Source organism: Sylvia atricapilla, chromosome 7, assembly GCF_009819655.1.
Source record: "Sylvia atricapilla isolate bSylAtr1 chromosome 7, bSylAtr1.pri, whole genome shotgun sequence".
In the NCBI taxonomy this organism is placed as follows: Eukaryota; Metazoa; Chordata; class Aves; order Passeriformes; family Sylviidae; genus Sylvia; species Sylvia atricapilla.
In genome coordinates, this window is record NC_089146.1 from 29,094,380 (window position 1) to 29,116,161 (window position 21,782).

At 44.3% G+C, this 21,782-nt stretch overlaps 1 protein-coding gene across 1 annotated transcript in view; it reads right to left on the reverse strand.

The window, feature by feature from the left end:
• Positions 1 to 6,926: 6,926 nt before the first annotated feature.
• The window catches only part of SLC12A8 (solute carrier family 12 member 8), a 47,434-nt gene continuing 32,578 nt past the window's right edge, over positions 6,927 to 21,782 (reverse strand). Inside the window, exons 8-13 of the mRNA XM_066323093.1 lie at positions 19,522 to 19,668; positions 15,976 to 16,648; positions 14,990 to 15,087; positions 13,328 to 13,445; positions 11,061 to 11,121; positions 6,927 to 8,049 (exon numbers count right to left, since the gene is read on the reverse strand). Of these exons, the coding sequence (XP_066179190.1) occupies positions 7,884 to 8,049; positions 11,061 to 11,121; positions 13,328 to 13,445; positions 14,990 to 15,087; positions 15,976 to 16,648; positions 19,522 to 19,668 (1,263 nt within the window). The 3' untranslated portion in view covers positions 6,927 to 7,883. The remainder of the gene's footprint in view (positions 8,050 to 11,060; positions 11,122 to 13,327; positions 13,446 to 14,989; positions 15,088 to 15,975; positions 16,649 to 19,521; positions 19,669 to 21,782) is intronic.

Sequence of the window (21,782 nt, forward strand, 5' to 3'; positions counted from 1 at the left end):
AGTACTTCACCACGAGGCACACTCAGAAATCCTCATTCTGGTACTTGAATAATCAAGGATGAAAGCCCTGGGAAAGGCCACCTCTGAGGCATTTCTTTATCAATCCATGCTCTAGTCCACTCCCTACATATTTTGCCATCTTCTTGCTTCAGATTTGCCTAAACCCAAGGAACAAGTCAAGCCATGTCAGTTTGGGACATGAAGCACTAAATCAATCGTGATTATGTTTTAGCCATGCAAGTAAGCACCCCAGTCCTGGCAAATGGTGTGACCTGAGACACCCAGAGGCCACAGGCAGTCACCACCAAGGAGCCTGATCTACAGAGACATTTTTAGGCTGCTTCATTCTATGTCCAGGTATTTACAGATTCTTTATGGAATAGTTGTGCAAAACACAGGTTCTGTCTTGCTAAGACAGAGAGACCAATATGCAACTAAAGTTCAGGGGAAAGGCTGTGAAGTATTTTGAGGCTTTGGGACATGGCACAGGGAGTGCAATGCAGCAGCTCAAACACTTGGGGATATCTTTATACATTAAATGCAGGACTCCATGCTACCAATTCCTAAGATAGTAAGTAATGTCCGTGATAAATATGGTTCTTTAGAAAGTTTTGTTAGTCCCTGGAAAGAAAGCCTTGCCAACCAGCATATCTGCCACTTTTAACTGTGAATACAGGTAAGGCAGCAGGGGCACAGAAACCTCTCTGAAGCCAAGGATGCATCCTCAGGGCTGCAGGGGACAAATTAAAGCCAAACCTCCCCCAACACGAACTGGATGCTCTCCTGTCCACTCACTCTCAAGCCTGAGGGACCTAGTACCAAGTCTAGAGCTCATGCCCTTTCCCTCAGCTTTTCCAAGAAACTCCCCTAACATCTAAGCCACACAGCAGCTCTGCACTCCTACAGCATCCTTCCAAGCTGTAAATCCAACAAGCAGGAAGCGCAGTACCAAATGCTTTTCCAAAAAGGTCTCAATAAATTCTTCCTACTGTTTCCCTCAACAGGCCCATCGAGAGCCGTAGCAGACACAGGCAAATGCAAAACAAACACTTCTGCAAGAACAGTCCGTGTTGGTATCAAATGGCTCTGTCTCACCGTTCCCCCGTGGTGCCCCCATAGCAGTGCCCCCAGCTAGGAAAGCAGGGAAAGGCTGAATTACCCCTCTCTGGGTGTGGGGGGAAGGGGGTAGCTGATGTCCTCCCCAAAACTCCCATTAAACCTGCCTGACCTGCTGCATTTCTGACCCAAACAGGGCACTCGTGACTGTGACGGGGATGACCATGAGGACTGTGTGCCCAGTGCAGAGCCAGCAGCAGGAAACACCGGCCAAAGGGCCCCGTGCTGCCCTTGGATGAGCCACATCCTGACAGGGCTTAGTAAAGGTGGGACAGAAATGCCATTGCAGCCTCTGGGGCCCATGGCAGTGGTGAGGATGCTGCCTTCACCAGCCCTAGCAAAGGCCCCATAGGAGAGAACCCATGGGCAATAAACCAGTACTCGCCATCAGAAAATAATCTCTCTGCTCTCTCCATGATGGTTCCATGAGCAGCACATTATTTACAAGCACCTGGAAAGGAAACCTTGATATTCAGGCAGTTTCAGACTTCCCAAATGCAGTCCCTTCACCCACAGGTGTCGGATTTGCCAAGGTTTAGTGCCTGTAAATTTAAAGCTACTGTGTTTTCCTGCCATCTTATTTTTTATTCCTACCATCAGGGTTTCATAAGGAATATCGCTGCATTGAAGGAGTCAATTTATATCTGATATTTCTGAGCTCCAGTTTCAACCACCACATGAAAACAGCAGAGCAAAAACCTCACTTTGTTGGTTTTTAATCAAAAAAATACTGTTTTACCCATTGGAGCTGCAGAGGGTAGTGTGGAGGGGATACCAACCCTGCCACCCCTGTGATGAGTTTGACACACCCTCCTTGGAGGCTGGCAAAGAAGCTTCAGTGGTGGGAGAAGGAAGAGCTGCAGCAGTGTGAGGGTGGCTGTGTGCAGCACAAGCACTCAGTGAAGGCCACTGGCACTTGGCTTTTCCCCATGTGGTGCTGGAGATGTTTATCCCCATGGCACAACTGCACGCTCCGCTGCCCTATCCTGCTGGAGCTGTTCCAGGGCAGCTCCAGGCTGAAGGCTGCTCCCATCCCTCCTTGGGAGCACAAAGTAATAGGAGATTTAAATGCATGAAATCATGTCTGAGGAGCCAGATGGGCCAGGCAAAGCCTGATGTCGAGTAATGCCACAGCATCCTCCTGAAAGAGGCTGCGACCTCAAACGCCTCCCCAAATTATGTACAACACACATTTAGCACTTCAATCTGAAAGTAAGCAGCAGACACACAGAAAGGAGTTAAAAACAAACAAACAACCTCATCAACACAGGAAGCTTCTAACAAAGCTATATATAAAACACGATTGATATTGATTAATTGAAACCTGCCCATCACCTTGTTTTGGGGGAGGAAAAAACACAGTGTGTTTTTATTTCACCTTGATTTCCATTTTGCAGATTGAGGGTCTGGAGACATGTGACGGAATTTGCTGGGTTCTGCATTGTTTTGGTCTGAAATCACCAAAAACCACAAGTCTGTGCAGAAGAGGCATCTCTGTAGCACTTTGTGAGGATTACAGTGACCGGTCCCTTCTCTCTGATTCCATAGGAGCCTCTTGCAGCACAGCTAATGTCATGAAACTCCTGCAGCTCCCTTGAAACTCATCCCAGATCTGTCCAAAACTTGGATCAGGCTCATAAACCTCAGACAAGTTTTAAGCTGATGATGAATTAAGGTACAAAGTGAATATTTTCTCCTCCTGGAATTTGTTATGAAAAGCCCTGAGTTTCCAAAGTGGACAAATAGTTCCTAACTGAGTAATTAATTACCTTTGCATCTCCTCTTGATGCCGCAAGCCATCCATTAATGGATACCAATCATCCAAAAGGCACTTAATAAGCGAGCATTTTTCTTGAAATTTTGGGGGTGGTGGTATTTTATTGATTTATTTTAACAAGAACTGCTTGCATTGTACCTCTATTGGAAGCAGTTTGTTCCAGATATTTGACATTTGGAGGTCAGGATGGATACGGGTCTTGTGATCTCTCTTCATCTCTCACAGAAAAGTGCACAACTTGAAATGATGTCGCATTTTGAATCCTGTCACTGGAAAAAAAAAATCTCTTATTTTCTGAGGGGAAAATAAATAAATCAGCCACCTAAATCCATCTGGGAAGAAGCAATTCTAAATTTCTTAGTTATTTCTTTTAGGATCTTTTTCAGCCAGCTCTGGTTTGGAGCACACCCAGACGTTCTGGAGCTGAGCTAAACACTTCAGAGCAGTGCCCTTAAATCTGGAAAGACACCTCCAATGAAATTTAGAAGGGACACTTGGATCCAATAAAGTTACAGGTGTGCTCCTCTATCACTAAGTTTCTGGGAGCACTCATGGTTGTTTTTTCTTCTTGTTGCGTTTGTTTGTTTGTTGGTTGGTTTTGGTTTGGGGGGTTTTTGGTTCAGTTTTTTTCTTTTTTTGTTCTTGCACAAGGAGGGCAAATCTCAGGTATTGGAGGATATGAGCATAAAGATCATGTGAAAAAAGCCACAAAGAGCAGAAGGCAGAGAGGAAAGGAGCCTCTCCTGTGCTGTATGGGCTTTAAAGTGATTTATTTTTAGCCTGCAATTTGCTGCTAGAGCCTCTCATCCGTAGCTTTTAAGGCTGTTACTGCTGAGGTCTCACCTTGTCTTAGGTTTAAGGGATGCTGTGCCAAATCTGGGTTGCAGCAAGACTCCACTGCAGAACATAACAAGTGCGTTCTATTCCACTTTCATACAGAGTTAACAAATTTATAGGTTGTCTACAAAATCTCCTCTCTTTTATCCCTATAATTGCATTCTCTAAAATTCACCAGGCAAGGGCAATAATTCAAATGCCCTCCGTTCCCCTCTAACATAAATGTTAATCCTTAGGCTGGCTCCTGTGCTTCAGCAAACCTCTTCTGACCTTGCAGGTGTAAGTATGATGCTGTTTAGGAAACTCTGCCTGTCTGAATCTAAATCAGAGGCACATGGGTGAGAGCAAACCACCTCATAAGGTGCAGAGAGCCCCCTGTGCCTTAATGCAGCCATGTACACAAGCATCATTTCATGTTCTGTCACCCTTCTTTGCTGCTTTAATGCTGTGGTCACAACAGTTTCCTGTGAAGAAGTGACCATGGGAGGTGTGTGATATTTTTGCCACCACACACAGCAATAACCATCCAAAGAAACTCAAAGCTGAGCAAGAGAAGCCAAGAGGAGAGGAAAAAAAAAAAAGAAAAAAAAAAAAAAAAAAGACAAGTTTGAGATAAGATATGGATTCAATGAGCTTGATTCTATGCAGACGCCCAATGGGACACAGATCCAGGTGATGACAATTTATACCAACTGAGAAACTGTCTCTCTGTCTCTTAATGCCAATATCACAACAAAACTTCACTTTTCTTCTGCCCGTTCTAAGTGCTGACTATTTGTGCTGGAAGTTTTTTTGAGGCAGAAAATTCCAATTTCTGGACCTGTTTAGTGCTAAGGGATCATGAATGCAGCATGAGCTTCCAGGCAGCCCTGCAAGGCAAGTAATAAAATATTTATCCTCAGCCACCTTCTGTGCTTCTATGCTCTGCAAAGGAAACCATCAAAAGCAGAGCCACCAATTTAGAGCTGAAGTCTTCAAAAGGAACAAAACCATGTGTTATATCCACATCTCTCTCAAAAATAAGTGTTTTCACACCCTGACCCATTGCAGAACATTTTCATTTCTTGCATAATAACAATAATAATAATTATAATTATAAATAAAAAATCAAATTTCAAACCAAAAGGAAAATAATTATAGATTATAACAAAAGCTTACACTACTTTAAAAACACTAAGACCTTTCCATAATTACATTATCCAAGCTGCAGCCTTGATCTACAAGGCATCTGATGCTCAGAGCTGGGTCCCAAACTCAACTTCAGGGAACCTGAAGCTTCATGAAAGCCCCAGCTTGTGGAGGCACAGCTTGGCTCTCAGGGGATGAAAGCAGCACAGGAGCAGTCTCCACCCATATTTGTTCCTTCCAGCCACTAAATGTGAAAACAATAAATTCCTTCACACCTAATTTCACCCTTTTTTTTTTTTGAGTGCTACCAAAGCTACAACCATTTTTTACATGACACCATGATCTTTAGCTGTACAACTGCTTGCTTCCTTTTTTCCTGCTGGAAAAGTTTCCTTGATGTGCAAAGCCCTGCATTCCTGTAGGGAATGGGATCTCCAATGCTACCCAAACTGCAGGGCCACTGGGCTAAAACAAGACTTCCTGTCACTCTCACCTTTACACCAGAGCTAATGCTCCAGGGAAGATCAGCATGTCCCTTTCCAAGCATTACCCAGGAAGGTTGTTGTACCCTTAACCTGTAATGGAGCAAGGAAATCAGCCTTGAGTGATGCCTTTCTCCCTGCAGCTACAAGGAAGGACCAGGTGCCTGTGCTTACCAGGTGATGGAAGGAGCTGCTTCCTGCTGCGGTGGTGGAGGTGTCAGGGAAGGAGGTGGTAGAGTTTCTCCAGCAGCAGCACGTGGAGCCCAAAGAGCAGGAACCCCTGGAACTGTGCTCTGCAGAGCTTTTCCTGCACTGCCAGGTCTCAAGAGCAGCAATAGCCATCCAGCGCTGATGCCACTGCTGCCTTTTTACAGATATACCAAGACACAACCCATCCCTGCACCCCAGAGCCCTCCAGATGTCCCCTCCCCAGGCTCCTGCATGGCACAGCACGGTGCCTCAAAGGCTTGAGCAGCACACAAACACAACTAGAATATTTCCAGAGGATGCTCAGGCGCAAAGGGCCGCTGGACGGTGGTGGCAGGAGAAAGGGACAGCTGCTGCACACTTGGCTGAAAGCAAAGCTGTGGGATGTCCCCCCAGTACTGCTAGACCAAGGGGGACCAAGGGCTCATCACATCCCGGCTTTGGGGACTAGCAGGGGTCACAGTGTTGAAGAGACAAATGCTCTCCACCAAATTATCTGGTCTCAACCAGTGCAACCCCTCAGCGAGCGAGATGCACAGCCAAGGACCTTCCCCACCCTCCCTCTCTGGATCTCCTAACTCATGTCTTATTTTAAAAAGGGAATTAAATTGTTTAGTAGCCAACAAAGAAGCTACCTAGGAATTTCTGCCTATTCATCTCTTCATGCCATGCTCTGGGGTTTTCTTTTGTTCAAGCTACAGAGAAATGCAATCCTTGACTTGGGAGGAAAGGGACCATGCATGTGAGTGGACTTTGTGAAATGGAAGATTTTACAGGAATGGCATTATGGCTGGGTGTGAAACTGTAACACAGCACCAAGCAGCTTGCCAGCAGTGGGGCAGCAGCGAGGAGTGTTTGAAGTTTGCACAGCAGGGATATCTGCCAAGGTTAAGGATGCTACAAGTGCAGGGAGGGCTCTCTGGAGCCACTGGCCCCAGACAACCCACGGGAAGCTTCAATATGCACCCAAAAGCCACAGAGCAGATTCAGGTTCTTTGGAAACCAACAGCAAGAAGCAGGCAGAAAGGAATCCTGCAAAGGTGTTTCCAACACTGAATGACTGATTTGAGGTGGCTCAGAGCTGGTCACACAAACACCACTTCCCTCTTGCCTCTATTGAGATAATTAAAGTTAAAAGCACTTAGTCAAAGACCTGCAACCTTGAAAAATGCATACACTTTCTGCAGTGCACCAAGGTGGCTCTTTTCTCCATGTCAGCAGAAAGTCTCCTGTGCCTCCCTCTGTAAAAAAAAACTGAAAGAGCCAAAGCTGCAGCTGGCCAGACCATGGGATGGCAACTACCCCACCCCGTAACAACCAGGGCACGTAGTACTGGCAACTGGAATGGTGCTCAAAGGCATTGAGAGTGCCCACAGAAATGATGGAGAGGAGTTCCTGGTGTCTCAGGCTTTTATTGCACAGGAGGAGAAATAAATAATCTAAAGGCTGAAATTATCAGAGGTGAAACAAAGTGAAAGGCAGTGATTTCCCCTTCCTCATAATGTCAGAACTGATGGGGGGTGCTGGGGCTAAACATATTTTGCTAAAGCAATTCTGAACCATCTGTCCCTTCAGCCAAGAGACGCTCTAAGTGGGCCCAGCTATTTCATCAGGTCTCAGCTCTCACATCAGAAAGGATGTGGGAAATAACTATGAACAGCTTCTAAGACATAATTTCACAGTTTTACAGAAGAGGTCATTACCCTGCATTACTGCATTTAAATGTGCGATTTCAGTTGTGAATATACTTCATAATCTTCTCATACTTGCCACTGATCCTGGCCTATTGTCTAATGTCTTAAAATACTTTCTAAGACCTTGGTAATTGAAATGCTGAGGTAGAAAATTACTGTATTACAAGCAAGGAAATTCATGCCTAGAGGAGAAGTGAATTGACCTGGAAGGTCGCATCCATCCGTGGCACAGCTGGGAGTGAGGCACCAGCTCCTGCTGTCAACATCACTGCTCCCAGGTCACCCAGAGGACATCTGAAATGGGGTGTTGTAAGCTTTTAGAGCAGCAACCATTTTTAGAACTCAATAGGGCTTATAATTGAATTCTTTGAAAGGGCTATACTGTCTTCAGTAACTCATCACTTCCTTGGACTGGCCCTTTCATTTCCATTTTTTCCCCTCAGTTTGGGTTAGGTTTGAAGCCCAGCAGCCTTGTAGTTTGCATAAACAAACAAGCCTCAACTACATAAATAGCTATTCACATTCTTGGTGCATATATTCAAGTATTTCAAAAGGTACCCGTGGCATCCATTAGCACTTCTGGATTCTTTTTGAAGTAATGGATTGAATTATTTTTTTCGTGTGTGTATGTGTGTGTGTCCTTCACTGGAACTGGCTCCCAAATTCCTCTCTGCTGATGAGCGAGGACTGGTGATAGCGGTCCCGTGAGGCGAAGTCTGCGTTCTCCTCGGTGAGCTGCCTGGTCTCCACGCCAACCGTCGCAAAGGATGGTGTCACCACGATCTGCTCCTTGGGGGTTGGCCTTCTCCTGCAAACAGAGAAGCAGAGGTTCTTCTGCATCACCCCTTGTTTGTTATCCGTCACCAGCCCTGCTCTGGACTGTGCAAACGATTCCAGGAGAGGCTAAATCCTTCTCGGTGCCCTTTGGAGGCACAGAGTTAACCTGAAAGCATTTTTCTTAGGAGGTACATAAAAACGTACTCCCTTCCTCCAGATAAACACTGCAAAATATACATTTTAGTAACAAATGGGTTTCCTCTTTGGATGTTGACTATGTCAACACCTTCCACACTGAGCAAGAAAAGAAGGAGCACAAATCATTTCTAATGAAAATTACCCTTTTTATGGTTTCCTAAACAATAAAAAAATCGCAATAATTTTTGTAACTTTTAAATAAAACAGGAGATTTTCCTGCAATCTCTTCATCCTCGAAGCTGATTTTAAGAAAACCTTATTGGCACTTTTAAATCAAAACTGTAAGACAAATATAGCACTGACTAAGACCTCATCAAGCACCTAAGAGCCTTAGAGGTGTCAAGAACCCTTGGCTGCCTCCAACTCCCTTGCAGTCTAATGGGATTTATTATTTTTCTCCAATTCATTAAAATATCTTGACTGGATTTCAGGAAAATAGGGCTCAGAAAAAACCCTCTAAATTACGTCTTTGCAATTTCTTGAAGCACAATGCAGATGGGCTTCAAAATTACCCAATTCTCAAGCAGAGCCCAAGGTGTCTTTGTGCCAGTAAGAGCAGGAGCCCTGGCACTAGGATAAGGTGACCAAGCTGGCTGGATGACCCAGAGATTGCACTTTCCAAGGGGAGAAAAACAGGATCAGTTTCTACCTTGGGCACTCACCAGATCTCCTCTCAGCCTTCCTTAGCAGGATCTTTCCTCACTGATTGCACTGACCAAAGAACCAAGCACTTTATTGGTTTGGTAACCCAAAGATAAAATCCCCCTGTGACAACACACCTCTCCACATGAGAGGCAGGCATAATTTCTCCTTTCCACAAGTGGTCATTCTCCATGAAGCCTCACACCTCAACCAGACTCCCAGGGGGATTTCTGGCAACAGGCAGGAGACACAACTGAGATGCACCAAAGGACAGCTGGGAGGAAAATGCTGTTCTGTCATCACAGAGGCACCGAGCTGAAATAACCAGCCACAAATCTGCCTGGGGTGGAGACAGAACTGCCCAGGATGTGAAGCAGCAGGGTCTGGCTCACTGGAATTACTCACAGGAGTAATTCTGGCAGCATTTCAGAATAGCTCCACTCACCCTGTTCCCAGTCTCAACTCCTCACCCTGGGCCTGGGCTCGTGTCACCAGCCCAGCAGATGTTGTGCAGGGGACAGAGAACAATCCCTTACTCTGACTGAGATATGGAGAAAACACATGTGGTGGTGCATCTCACTCCCCCTGCCCCTTCTCTGATCTGAGAAATGCTTCTCAGTCCTCAGCTTTGACAAACAGCACCTGGGCTCAGCTCCTCGAGCTTATCAGAAACACTGTCTGCTCCAGGGCACTAATGCTAACAGCTCCTGGTTTTTAATGAATATCCTTGGAAACTTATTTTTCTCGCATGAGTAACAACCCAAGTGGAACAACGTTTTTGTTAGAGAACATTCAAAGAAAGTTACTAACAAAAATTGTGGCCAGGATGGAAAATTACTATGACCAAAGCCAAGTCTCTTGCTACACTGTAAGCAGCAGTCCAGAGACCCTTTGAGTTCTCCTGCCCACAGTGGGCTGAGAGCAGCACCTCCCTCTGAGTGGGGCCTCTCAGAGCAGTGAACTCTCAAGTTTGCCATATTTGGGGGACAAATGCTCATGACAGAGCCTGGGCTGATTCCCCCACTCCTCAAGGTTCAACTCTTTACCTGTTGAGAAGATGCAAAGGCACCATAATTCCATAAGAATCTTTTGTTAAATGGTTTAAATTAAGGTATAAAGTAAGTGCTGTTATGTCTAAGACCTACCACGGGGACCTCAGAGAGATTCCCTCACCCCTGGCTTCTCTCCCCAACCACCTCTGCTACCAAAAGCATGTGGTCATGTTACAGGAACTGTGGGCAGAGACAAGACCTGGCAAGACAGACCAATGTGCTTAATTGCCTGGACTTTCATTTATTTTGAAAGTGCTTAATTGTGTTTAATTGCCTAGACTTTCATATATTTTTCATTTATTTTTTCATTATTTCATTTATTTATTTAAGTTGGCACATATAATGCATGGCAGCTTGTGCTGCACAGCCCTTGTGTTCACTCACCCCAACAAAAAAAAAAAAACCAACAGACTGAGAAACTCAAAGCCCACTGCTCACAGGCAGAGGTGCTCATAAGCTGCTATAGGAAACCCAGTGTGATGGAATTAATAATTAATAGCATCAAATAAGTCAAAAACTAGTTAACAAAACTAGTTAATAACCAACCAAAAAAACCCCTTAAGGTCTTCTGGGAATCAAAACCCCAAGACAATGCTACTGCAGTCCCATGCAAACTCAATACTGAATGGTTTCTTCACCAAAGACCCTGTTTATCATATTAGCCCCAGAATTATTGCAGCTGCCCCAGCCCATATTTCCTCTCTGAAACTTGAACACAGCTGCCATGTGCCTGTTCCACCACTACCAGAGGAATTAGGTTTTGGTGAATGATGAGTGGAAGAGAAGGAGTCTCCAATCTCTCATTTCCTTTCAGATTTTGCAGTTCAACCTGAGCCATAAATTTTGAGCACAGACCTTTGGGGTAAGATAAAGCTTCAGGAACCAAGATGTGGTTATCAGCTGACATTCCCACACACAAAGCAGAGGAGACTCCTGCTTCCCCACAAACACAGCCAGCCATATGCCAGGCTAATGGGAGCAAACAGCTCTTTTTACCATAAAGCAAGAATAAGCCTGAGTATGCAAGAAGGGGCAGAAAGACTGCTTAAGGTAATAAGCAAGTCAATTCTTCCAGCCCTCTCTATGCTCATTAGTGGGTCATGGGAACAACAAGCAGTGTGTTGGTCACTGCCAAGTGACTGGTACCAACCTGCATGAAGTGATCAAAACCGACTTAATCCAGCCAAAGAAACTGAAATTTGCTGCTGCTCCTATGGAGAAAAGGCACAAGAAGTCAGTATGCTGCTAATTCTCTCATAATAGCATTACACTGCTGAATTTTTTGCATAAAATCTCAAACCAGCACGCCTGTTATTAGCCTGCAGTACCCAAAGATTTTGTGATAGTGAGAACATTCCTGCAGTCTTCCCACGTGCTGTGGCTTCTAAACAACTGTCCAGATATGAACCCAAATTTCCTATGGATAACAGCTATGTGTTCCCAGCCTGACAGCTTGTTAAACCCCAGTAAAGCATGAGCAAAGCACAGACACCCACCACAGTACCTTTCACTCCCTGGACTGCAAAAATCATTCCCACTGCAGGGATGGGGAGACAGGAAGAGCCATTCAGCCAGCCTCAGCCAGGGTGGCTGTGGTCTCACCATTCATTCCTTCTTGTCTGACCCCATGGAGAGATGCCTTAGCTTATTACACCAACACTGATTTCTTTTCTGATTTCTGGGTCCTTGCAGGGGCAAGGAAGTGCCAAAGATGGAAGCAAAAGCAGCAGGAGAAGTTTCTGGTGAGGGAGAGAGAGAACCAAGCCCTGTCAGCACCTGCTGGATTTAGCTTAGGCTGCTGGAGAGGAAGAGAGAGAAGGGATGTGTCAACCATAGGGCATTTATCCTCCCAAGGTCAGCTCTTCATCTAGCCCCTAATCCAGAGCATCTCTCAGGCCAGTGTCTCCCAGCCTGTCCAGACAGAAGGGCTGTTTGATCCTTTGAAGAACAAACTCACAGATCATCAGAGCCTTGTGACCGCAAAAGAACATTCCCTCACAGCCAAGTAAAAATCAGGCTGAGTTTTGAGCATTCACTTCTAACATTTTCAATGGCATGCATTGTTTTACTGTATGCATGACAATGCACATGCAAAAGAAACTAAGAAAAAAAATGTCTAATCATGCTGCTATTTCTCAGATCAGCTTCCAAAAACCTCTACACATTGACAGAAAATTTTTAAAGGAATTTTTGGGAAATATTTCAAAAGCAGGTCACAGAAATATAATACAGTGAGTATGCAGTAAGTATACAAAGGCAAAAGATTCCAACACCTGAAAACATTATATGCATTTTGTTTAATATATGGGGGCCATAAACAACTTCTTAAAATGTATATATATTTTAAAAGATACAAATTAGCAACCACTGTCAACAATCTCAGCTCTTTTCAACTATCCCCTACAGATACATAGAAAGAAGTCACTCAAGAACAGAAAAAGAACAATGGAGCAATGTTTGGAAGGTGGTGATTAGTCTTTGGTTTCTCATCCTCTGCTTTTCTGAAATCCAGTACCTACATACCTACTGTCTAATAATCTTTCACCTAAATAAACCCAGATAGTTATTTCTGAAGATATTGCATATGAACTCAGGCTCTTGATTTTTCTCATCCTGGACAAAAAACTGGCATGCACTCAGCTCTGCACCTGACACACCTGCCGATGGATGGATGGATGGATGGATGGATGGATGGATGGATGGATGGATGGATGGATGGATGGATGGATGTACTCTTGAGCAGGTGAGGATGCCCACAGCATGCCCTTTCAGAGACACAGAGCACTGCAAACCCCCCAGTGGCCTTGCCAAGGAGCTGTGGGCTCTCATGAGCTGCTTGCTGAATGTGCTTCACTGTTTAATTTTGAACTTGTTTAAGCCGATCATGTGCACAGATCTTTCTAATGCCCTCTGCCTAAAAGTATTTTCCCAGATTATGTTCCCAACATATTCAGTGTGTTTAGCTCTGGAATCAAAAGGCTCTCTTGTTCCACAGTTATGAATGCTGAGATTTGATGAGACGCTCATCATAATTCCTGTTTTCCTTAAACTTCTCTCAGGTGGGTTTAGGTTGATCAGGTTTAATAAAACTTACTTATGGCAGATTTTTGTCATTGCTGGGATACGTTTACAAACTGCCATATCAAATTTTAGTATCTGGCTTTGCCATTTAAAGCACAATACAAGAAAGCAATAAACACCATCTTCAAGCTATCAAACCAATGCCTGGTAAGAGTTAGAATCTAACAGAAAATTAAAGACTCAGAGAGAAAATGTATTAAAACTAGCAATGAAACAAATTGCCATTGTTCACCGTGTCACCCGCACATTAAACACAAGAGTCTCAATTCCTAATTAAATTAAATTTTAATGAAGTTTTAAGCAGGTTCAATAATACAGGGAAAAAAAAAACCTCACCAAGAGGGAGTCCTGGGCTCACTTGGCCAATGTAGAAATACAGAATAACCCCTGCTCCCAGGCTGACAAGGGTGTAGATCCACTGAATGACAAACATGATGATGAGGGACACGATTGCCTGGTGGAAAGAGAAGGTTTGGGGTTACACCAGAGTCTGGGAGGTAAGACCATGTCAAAGCCCAGGTTTCCATGCTACAGGGAACCTCGTTTGGTCTCACTCTTAAAAGGAGGGACAGCACAGGTTTACAGTGTCACATTCAGCAGCATAGAGGTAGCTCCAGTGAGCTTCCCTGAGTCTCAGAGGCAGTGTGGGCCTCTGCCTGGGCTTCTGCAAAAGAAGTGTCATGGGGCTCACCAGCTCAGGAGCAGATTTGGCTCAAGTTGCATTTAGGGCAGAGGTAGCATCTCCATGGGAGATGTTTAGAACAGCAAGGGTCAACACACAACCAAAGAGTTAAAATGGTCCCAAGTGACACAACTGGTGAAGCTTCAAGAGAGAGGGCAGAGGGGAGAGGAGTCAGAATGAATAAGCACACCTGATTTTTGCTCTTGTGATTTTATTTTGCACTGTCAATCCCATCCCAGCTCTGTTGCAACCTCCTCCCAAGCCTGATTATTGACAGGAAACCAAGTTTGCTTTAATGAGCACATCCATCACCTCCATAAGCAAGTTGCCCTGCAAATGCAGAGATGGCTCTGCCATGGCATGCACTTGGGAGCCACGTTAGACATAAGCCCAGAGATGGCATCATCACACCACCTCCCAAAGATGTCATCCTAAAGAGGGGCCACCACTCCCAGACCATCCCTGCTGCTGTACCCCACTGGAACCCTTCACCAGGAGCTGGCTGCTGGCAGCAGCAGCATTGAATTTGAAAAGCAGGTGTCAGACTCCATCTGAGTATTAAACTAACGGGGCTTGGTGGCTTGTTTGAGTGGGTTTCTTACATTTTATGCAGAGCTATGAAACCCTCATCCATGCAGCAAAGCCATATGGCTCATTCATTATGTATATCTGACCCTTTCCCTGTCATCTGCCCAATAATCCATCTTCCCAAGATGAATTTAAGTGTCTTAAACTTCTCAGCAGCTTGAAGCAGAAGCTATTTAAAAGTTATTTAAAGTAGCACACTGTAGGAATGCTCTCCTTTCCTCTCTCAAAAGATGGAATTTCATAGCTAGGCTGCTGGTATCAGGAAGTCACCACTAAAGAAACCCCACCCCAAACTTGCAGAAACTGGCCCATAAATAAAAGCAACACAGCTTTGAAGAAGATGTCTCAGTCCACTTCACAGCAAGAAAAAGCAGAGTGGCACACAGTGAAAAGAGGGACACTGATTTTTTTCCCCCATGCAACCATGCATCTTTAAAGTCCTAATTCTCTAGACTTGGAATTTGTACTTTTGAGTTAGGTTAGAGCTTGTTTGTTTTTTTGTTTGGGGTTTTTCCTGTGGTTATTTAATTTAACATGCCATTGGGCTTTCCCTGAATTTGAACTGCTGGATGCATGGTACCTTGAGTACTTAGTTCAGGTGACCTGGAATATGAGAATCAAAAGCCATTATTTAAGGTACTGGAGTATTTACGCTGCAGTATGTGATAAATTTCCTTCTGTTTTCTATGATCACAAAGCACTGCTCAAAATAAAAGAAAATTACTTACACCAGCAAAGGAAATCCAGTGACTGAAAAATTTGGAGTAGAAGGATTCTGGTATTTGTTGAATTCCCAGTTCTGGGTTTTGTTCCTTTGTAGATGATTCTAAAGAAAATGAAAAGAATATATTAGAAAGGAGCTATAATGTGGGAGTTTTTTCCCTCTACTTTACATTACCAGACTCCAGGAACCAAAGCAAAACTTCTAGCTGACAGTTGGGTATGACAGAGTGAAACCAAAACCTCTAAAATGAAAACGGAAAAGAAGTGCAAGAAAAAGCCAAAAAGTTGCCAGCTCTGCTACTAAGTCCATTTGAAAGCCACATCTGTCTATCTCTGCCTCAGTTTCACAATTTGTGAAATAAGAAAAATAATACTTTCCTCCCTCAGAGGGGTTTAGGAAGCTTAACTGACTGATGCTGATGATGAAAAGGTCTAATGATAATGATAATTAGGAAACACTACAGCACTGGGAGTGACAAACTCCATGCACACGTGCTGCATCAAATACTCACATCACCAAAAGAACAAATTCAGATCCTCACCTATGGATGTTGAGTTACAGACTCCACCTGTGTTGTGGAGACCACTGCATTTTGATAGCCTGAGTTTTAGAGTCACACAGCTCCACCCATTCTACCCCACACCAGGATGAAGTAAATCCCAAGATACACCTAAACCCTTTTTTAATGTACAGCACTCTGCATGCCTGTGAAGAATTATGAGTATATCGTAAACAAGCCAACACTAAATTTAGTCCTGCCTGCTTTCCTGTGATTAATCTTCTGTAGGAAATTGCATTGGAACTTCTCCTGTGATGCATTGCAATGAACTCTACCCTCACCTGGAATAAATGATATTATTGCCATGAATCACTGAATGACAGCCCCATATAAAGCTCGTTTCATGGCTGCCTTCAGCAAAGCACTGGGAGGACCAAGGTTATAAACAATTTCCTCTGAACATGGAGATGTCCATCTCCTACAGCCTTTACCTTCTCCCCTTGGGCCAGGGAGCATCATCACTTCACTGGAGAGCTCTTCCCTCTGCTCCAGCATCCTGAGTGTGTGCTGGGCACCCACAGGGAGTGATGAGCACAGATCTGCATCCCACTGATAGCCCTGCTCATCCACGTCCTTCTGCCTCTCATGGGGCTCTGTGGTCTCATCCCAGCCCTCCTGAGCTGGGGGAGCATCGTGATGGAGATCCAGGAGAAAGCTGTCTTGTAATGTCTGCTTGGCTGGCTTCTTTGCCTTCTTTTGTTTGGCCTTTTGGGTTAAATTCTCAGCACCTTCTCTTTTGCAAGTACTTGGCTCACTAAGAAATGGCTTAAAAAGCTGGTCCATATCTTTTTTGAATTCCAGCAAGGTGCCATTTGATCTGCTTTGAATTACCCCATCTGCTGCACGGCTGGGGGGCTTGTTGAAAATTAAAGGCTGGGAAGGATGAGCAGGTCTAGCAATTCCCATCTGGATGTCCTCGGGTTTCTGCTGAATGTTGTAGCTCAAGGATATTGAGAAATAGGAATAGTCCACAGCAATATATGTCAGCATGAAATTGATGGTGACTATGGGAGCAAGAACATTCACTTGCCCAATGAAGACAAAAGCCATGGTGATGAGACTTGTTAAGCAAATCGCAGCCACTGGAGTCTTGTTGGGGCCTTTCTAGTTCATAAATAAAACAAGATTAATTTTAAATTAATAACCATGAACCTCACAGTGAGGATTCCCCACTTGCTCAGCTGCTGTATGCAGTTAGCTGGGCTCTCTGCAGCACCCCCCTCGCCATGAAATGCATGCATGCATGTGCAAACAGAGGCTCACAGGCCTAATAAATTAAAGAACAGACTGGAAGCCAAAAGCTGTTGAGCTCCCACTTCATCCTTAAGCCTTATTCAAGCTTTTTCTTTGGTAAATTCATCCAGTCTCACTCATATCTCCGTGGTAAAATAATGTCATTAAAGCAGCAATAAACCTTCAGAGAGATTTGTGGGGCTTATGGGAAGTCTTACGGGAATAAAACACGTTAATTAGAGTTAACTGTTCATCTCTAATTATTCTACAGGACTCTGCATCACTGCCTACCCAAAAGGCTCTCCCATGCTGCCCTTGGAAAAGCTCTGCATGAAGCAGCACCAGCTGCACATCAGCAGCTTCTGGCCCTGCCCTGGCAGGGAGCTGAGCTGAACCCATGGCCTGCCAAGCCTCTCCACGTGGGGCTCCCTCCTTCAATCCACCCCAGCAGCAGGGGGAAAGCAGCAGTGAGGCTGGGCAGGTGAGGAGGCCGGGGGTGGCAGTCAGCTCCAGCAATGCCGGGCAGGTGTCAGGAGGGCAGGCAGCCAGGGGAAACATTGCCTGCTCCTGTCCTTTGGCACTGGGTGAAGGAGGGAAAGGGGAAGAGGCACAAAACAGAGAGCACTGGGAGTGGAAATACCTGAGCCTTTGGCTCATGAACTTTAATTCCAGGTTTAACATACCCTTCCTTGGACCAGGCACCACCTTGCCATTTTGCCACCGGACAAAGCTGGGAAAGCTGTGCAAAGACTTTTCTTAAAAATATCTTACAAGATATCTTACAAAATATCTTTGGTTTTCACTGAACTGCATTTACTTCTTTAAAAAACACACAGCTCAAATGGAAACTATTTTGGTTTCCTCTACTCTTATTTATTAATAGAAAAGGGGACAAGTTCTGGACCATTACATCTATTCAGAGTGAACAAAAATAAATCTCAGGGACAAAGGAACACAGATCTCAGAAAGCATCTTCAGTATCAGAGAGATGTACTGAGATGGGGAACAGATGGGATGATCTCAGGATGCATCTGGCTTGGATTTAACTCCACAGAAAACGTTTGTGTCCTTCCCATCAGCTGGGGTTATGGTGACCACACCACCTCCTTCAACCATGAAAAAGAAGAACTGATGTGGACTAGACTGGTAAAGACAAATTAAATGTATTTACTCTCCATAAACCAAATCTAAACAATTCCCAAGGTGGCAGAGAGAAGGAAGGGGGAAAAGTGATCTGCCTTTGATTTCTCAACTCTTTTTGAGTCCTTCCCATCGTGGCACTCTGCCTGGAGTTCAGAGGAAAACTTGACAGAAAGACAGAAAACTATCAGAGAAGAGAGGTAATCAACTTTGCTAAACCACTGAGAATTTCACAAGTGTTGCCAGATAGAGAATAGCTTATTCTGGGATCACCTGAAAACTGCCTTCAGGAGCTGGAAGTTTTTGCAGTCATTCCTGTTCCTGATTTCCCTACAATTATTACTATTATTTTTGCTATTATTATAACTTTTAGTTTAGAAAACTGCTTCGAGAAACATAACACAACAGAGAAAATGATTATACTTATAAAATATTTAAATACTTTTAAACATTCATAAATATCAATACTGAAAAATAGTTTTATCTATTTTTAAGCCACTTTGAAGGAGCAAAGCATCATAAGGCTTTTCAAGACACTCTGTACAGACAGTTAGGTATTTCAGATTATTGACAGTGATGGAAATATTTTCTCCCTATTCAGAAAAAGGGACAAATCATGTATGGATGTATAGCCCAAGACTACAGATTCCTTTGTGACTGATATCAGTAGAATAACTCGTACCTAAAGACTAGTCACAAAGCAAAGAAAAAACTTCTTGTCATATTCCAGGCAAGACTTTGTTTCAGTGCTTATCTAAAGCTTAGATAAACTTAACTTTTCAAATCTATTCTTTGTTTTTATTTAATAGTGTCCTGAAGGCACCTTATCTTACAAAGAAGTGTCCTCTTCTCCACTGCAGACAGACTGAATCCACAGCATCACAACTGGTCACGTACTCAGTGCTGAGGTTACCACAGAGGATAGGAACAGATCAAAGAAAATGTACAGGAAAGAAGGATAAGAAAGAAAAGAGAGAACAGGTAAAGAGACAGTCACCATCTACTTCACCAAGTGCTGGGACAAAAGCTTCAGGCTTCTGTCCTGGGCAGGAGGGCAGAGAACAGGGAGGTACTTCCTTCAGTCATGGCCAGGATCAGCACCAGCACTGATAAGGTGTTTGCACAAAAACCCCACAGGCAAAGGCATATCAAAAGTGGCTGTCCTGCTGGGGACATCTCCAAGAAGTGGATCAGAGGGAGGGAGGGGACAGATGACAGCCCAGGAAGGGCTGTGTGTGCCTGGGGGCAGGACAGAGAGCCCCAGGCCAGGGGCAGAGGTGGGTGAGTGAGATGCCGGGATGGTGAAGCAGGACTGTCTCTGCACAGGACTGTCCCTGTGGGAGGGCTTGGAGCAGAGGCAGTGCACACAGGGAAAGGACCACAGACAGATGGATGCTTGGTTTTTTTTCATAAAACCACCCATTTCCTGGCTTTTCTGCCTAGGAAAGGGATACCAGATCCTGAGTCAGGCATGGGATACCCGATCCTGAGCCTTCTCCTCACATTTCATGCATCCCCCATCTCACTCTACAGACACATAGAAATCATGGTTTCTTAAGTTCAGGTGAAGCTTTGACAGCAATCCTGGAGAAAGGATGACTAACCCCACGTCCAAGGAAGGCAAGCATGGGAATCACATTCTCCTGGGCGATGCACTGCAGGATCCTGGGTGCTCCATACAGCCCTCCCATGCAGGAGGCCAGGGATGAGATGTACAGCCCTAGCAAAAACAAAAAACCCACCAAGGATACCTGGAGGAAGCAGAGAGAATGCAAAGTTCATTATGTTATGCCTCAAAGACACCAAAGCAGTCTTAAATACACGTATTTTAAGAGATCACATATATTTTCTAACACTGTTAAATGAACAGAGTAATCCCTGGGAGAGCAACAATTTAATTGGTCTGTGGTATAAAGCACAAGCAATTAATACAGGAAAATTATCCCATAAAAGTAATTTAATACTGAACATCCTGTACCGACAGAACCATTTTACAAGCTCATATCCAAGAAATTCTTTGTCACTTGGAGCAATTGCAGCAAAGCAGCAGCTATTAGATTCCCCTTAAGTAACTGGAAGTGAGTTTATTTCAGGCAGGATCACTTATATACAGAGCACATCATACAGGAAAAGCTGCCCAGGCTTACAACCATCCAAAACAGGAAGACAAACCCCTGTGTCTCAGAGGGGAAAACCAATCCTGAAAGAAAATCCACAGCAAAACCAAATCAAAATTGCCACTTAAGTAAATGGCATCTCAAAAAACATGCTCCAAAGGATATAATACAATGACCTTATTTTCCTGTCTTCAATGAGAAAAGAATTTCCTTTGGCCAACATGAAACACAAAAAAAAAAAAGAAAATAAAATTTAAAGCCATAGTGCTAACAAGGCTGGTTTTAGAAGTGGTTTCTGAAGCACTCTTTCAAGCTGGGAGCATCTCCTGCAGGTGTGGAGGGAAAGAAGGGACAGTTCCTGGTCTGTCACACAGAAGTGAGGACTGGGGTCCCCCTAAGCAGGTCCCCACTGTCGAGAGCTGCAAGCACAGACAGCATAACTAAAAAACCCCACCCAAATACAAAAACCCCACAATATAAACATTGTGCAAGAAAGCTTTGAAATGGGAGTGCTCCTGGCTCCACAGTGCAAGGATATGGACAGAAAAAATAAGGAAAACAAGGTCTAGGGTCACCTGAGACACCCCCAAGTCCTGCAAGACCACAGAGGTCTGAGAGGCAGCAGCCAGGCACAGAGAATGGCAAGGCGTGGGGGTAACTCCAGCACAAAGGCCAGGCAGAGAGAAAACCTCCACATTTTAGTCCAAATCCACCATGCCCATACTCCTCTGAAGTGAGTGCTGGAGGCACAGACAAGTATCTGTGGCAGAGGATGTCACCAAATGCAGGTCCCCTGTATCCCACATTGTCCTTTGCTCCCACCTCTTTCCATGGAAAAGAGGGTCATAATGAACACAGGTCCTCTCAGCTTCTGCCCACGTTGAAGTCAGGTGGCACATGCTTTATAAGGAGGAATTACAAAAATTTACACGGCTAAAGATGATTTAAGCTACATCTGACTGTTTTTCTATCTACAAAATCTGCAGGCAGCAAAAAGGAGATTGGGTAAAAAGCCATAAAAAGCTTGCTGTTGGGGAAGGCATGTGAAATCAATGTCATGATCCAGAACTGTTCAAACTTCCTACTACAGCATTTCCCCATGAAAATCCACTTGGCCTTGTGAATTGTATCTTGTGGGACAGAAGGAACCTGAGGCAAAGATGAGCAGATCCCTGCTCTCATTAGACCAACAGACAGACACTCAGTGGGGAATCCTCCCTTCCCTCTCCTCTAATCCTACCCTGCTCTGAGAAATACTCAGAAGAAACAAACAGTTGTGCCAGACACCATATATTATTTTAGCTGCCAAAAATGCTTGCATTTAAATGTGCTACTTGACATTCAAATCAGGGTTAGAGGGGAAGAGTCCCTTTCACCGAGGCTGATGAAAGGTTTTGCTATGGGTTTTGAACATAGAGAGTGTGAATACATTGCAAGGAATTGGCAGTTGGAGCTCATTAGAAGTGAAATTACTGAATCTCATTTTTATGTTTAAAATGCCAAGCAAATACTGTAACAGAGAAAAGCAGCCAAGCACTCGCTCACCTGTGATAGAAAGGGAGAGTCTGGAGGAGCAGTGATCTCTCTTCCATTCCTCTCTCCAAAGTCATTAAAATCTTAAGCCTCTTGTAATAACTCAAAGAAGATATATGAATATTGCACCATTTGTTTGTTCCGTATTAGGGGAAAGAAAATTGAATTTTCTTCTTCGGATGGGGGTGTTTGCTTGTTTATTTTTTTGTATTTGA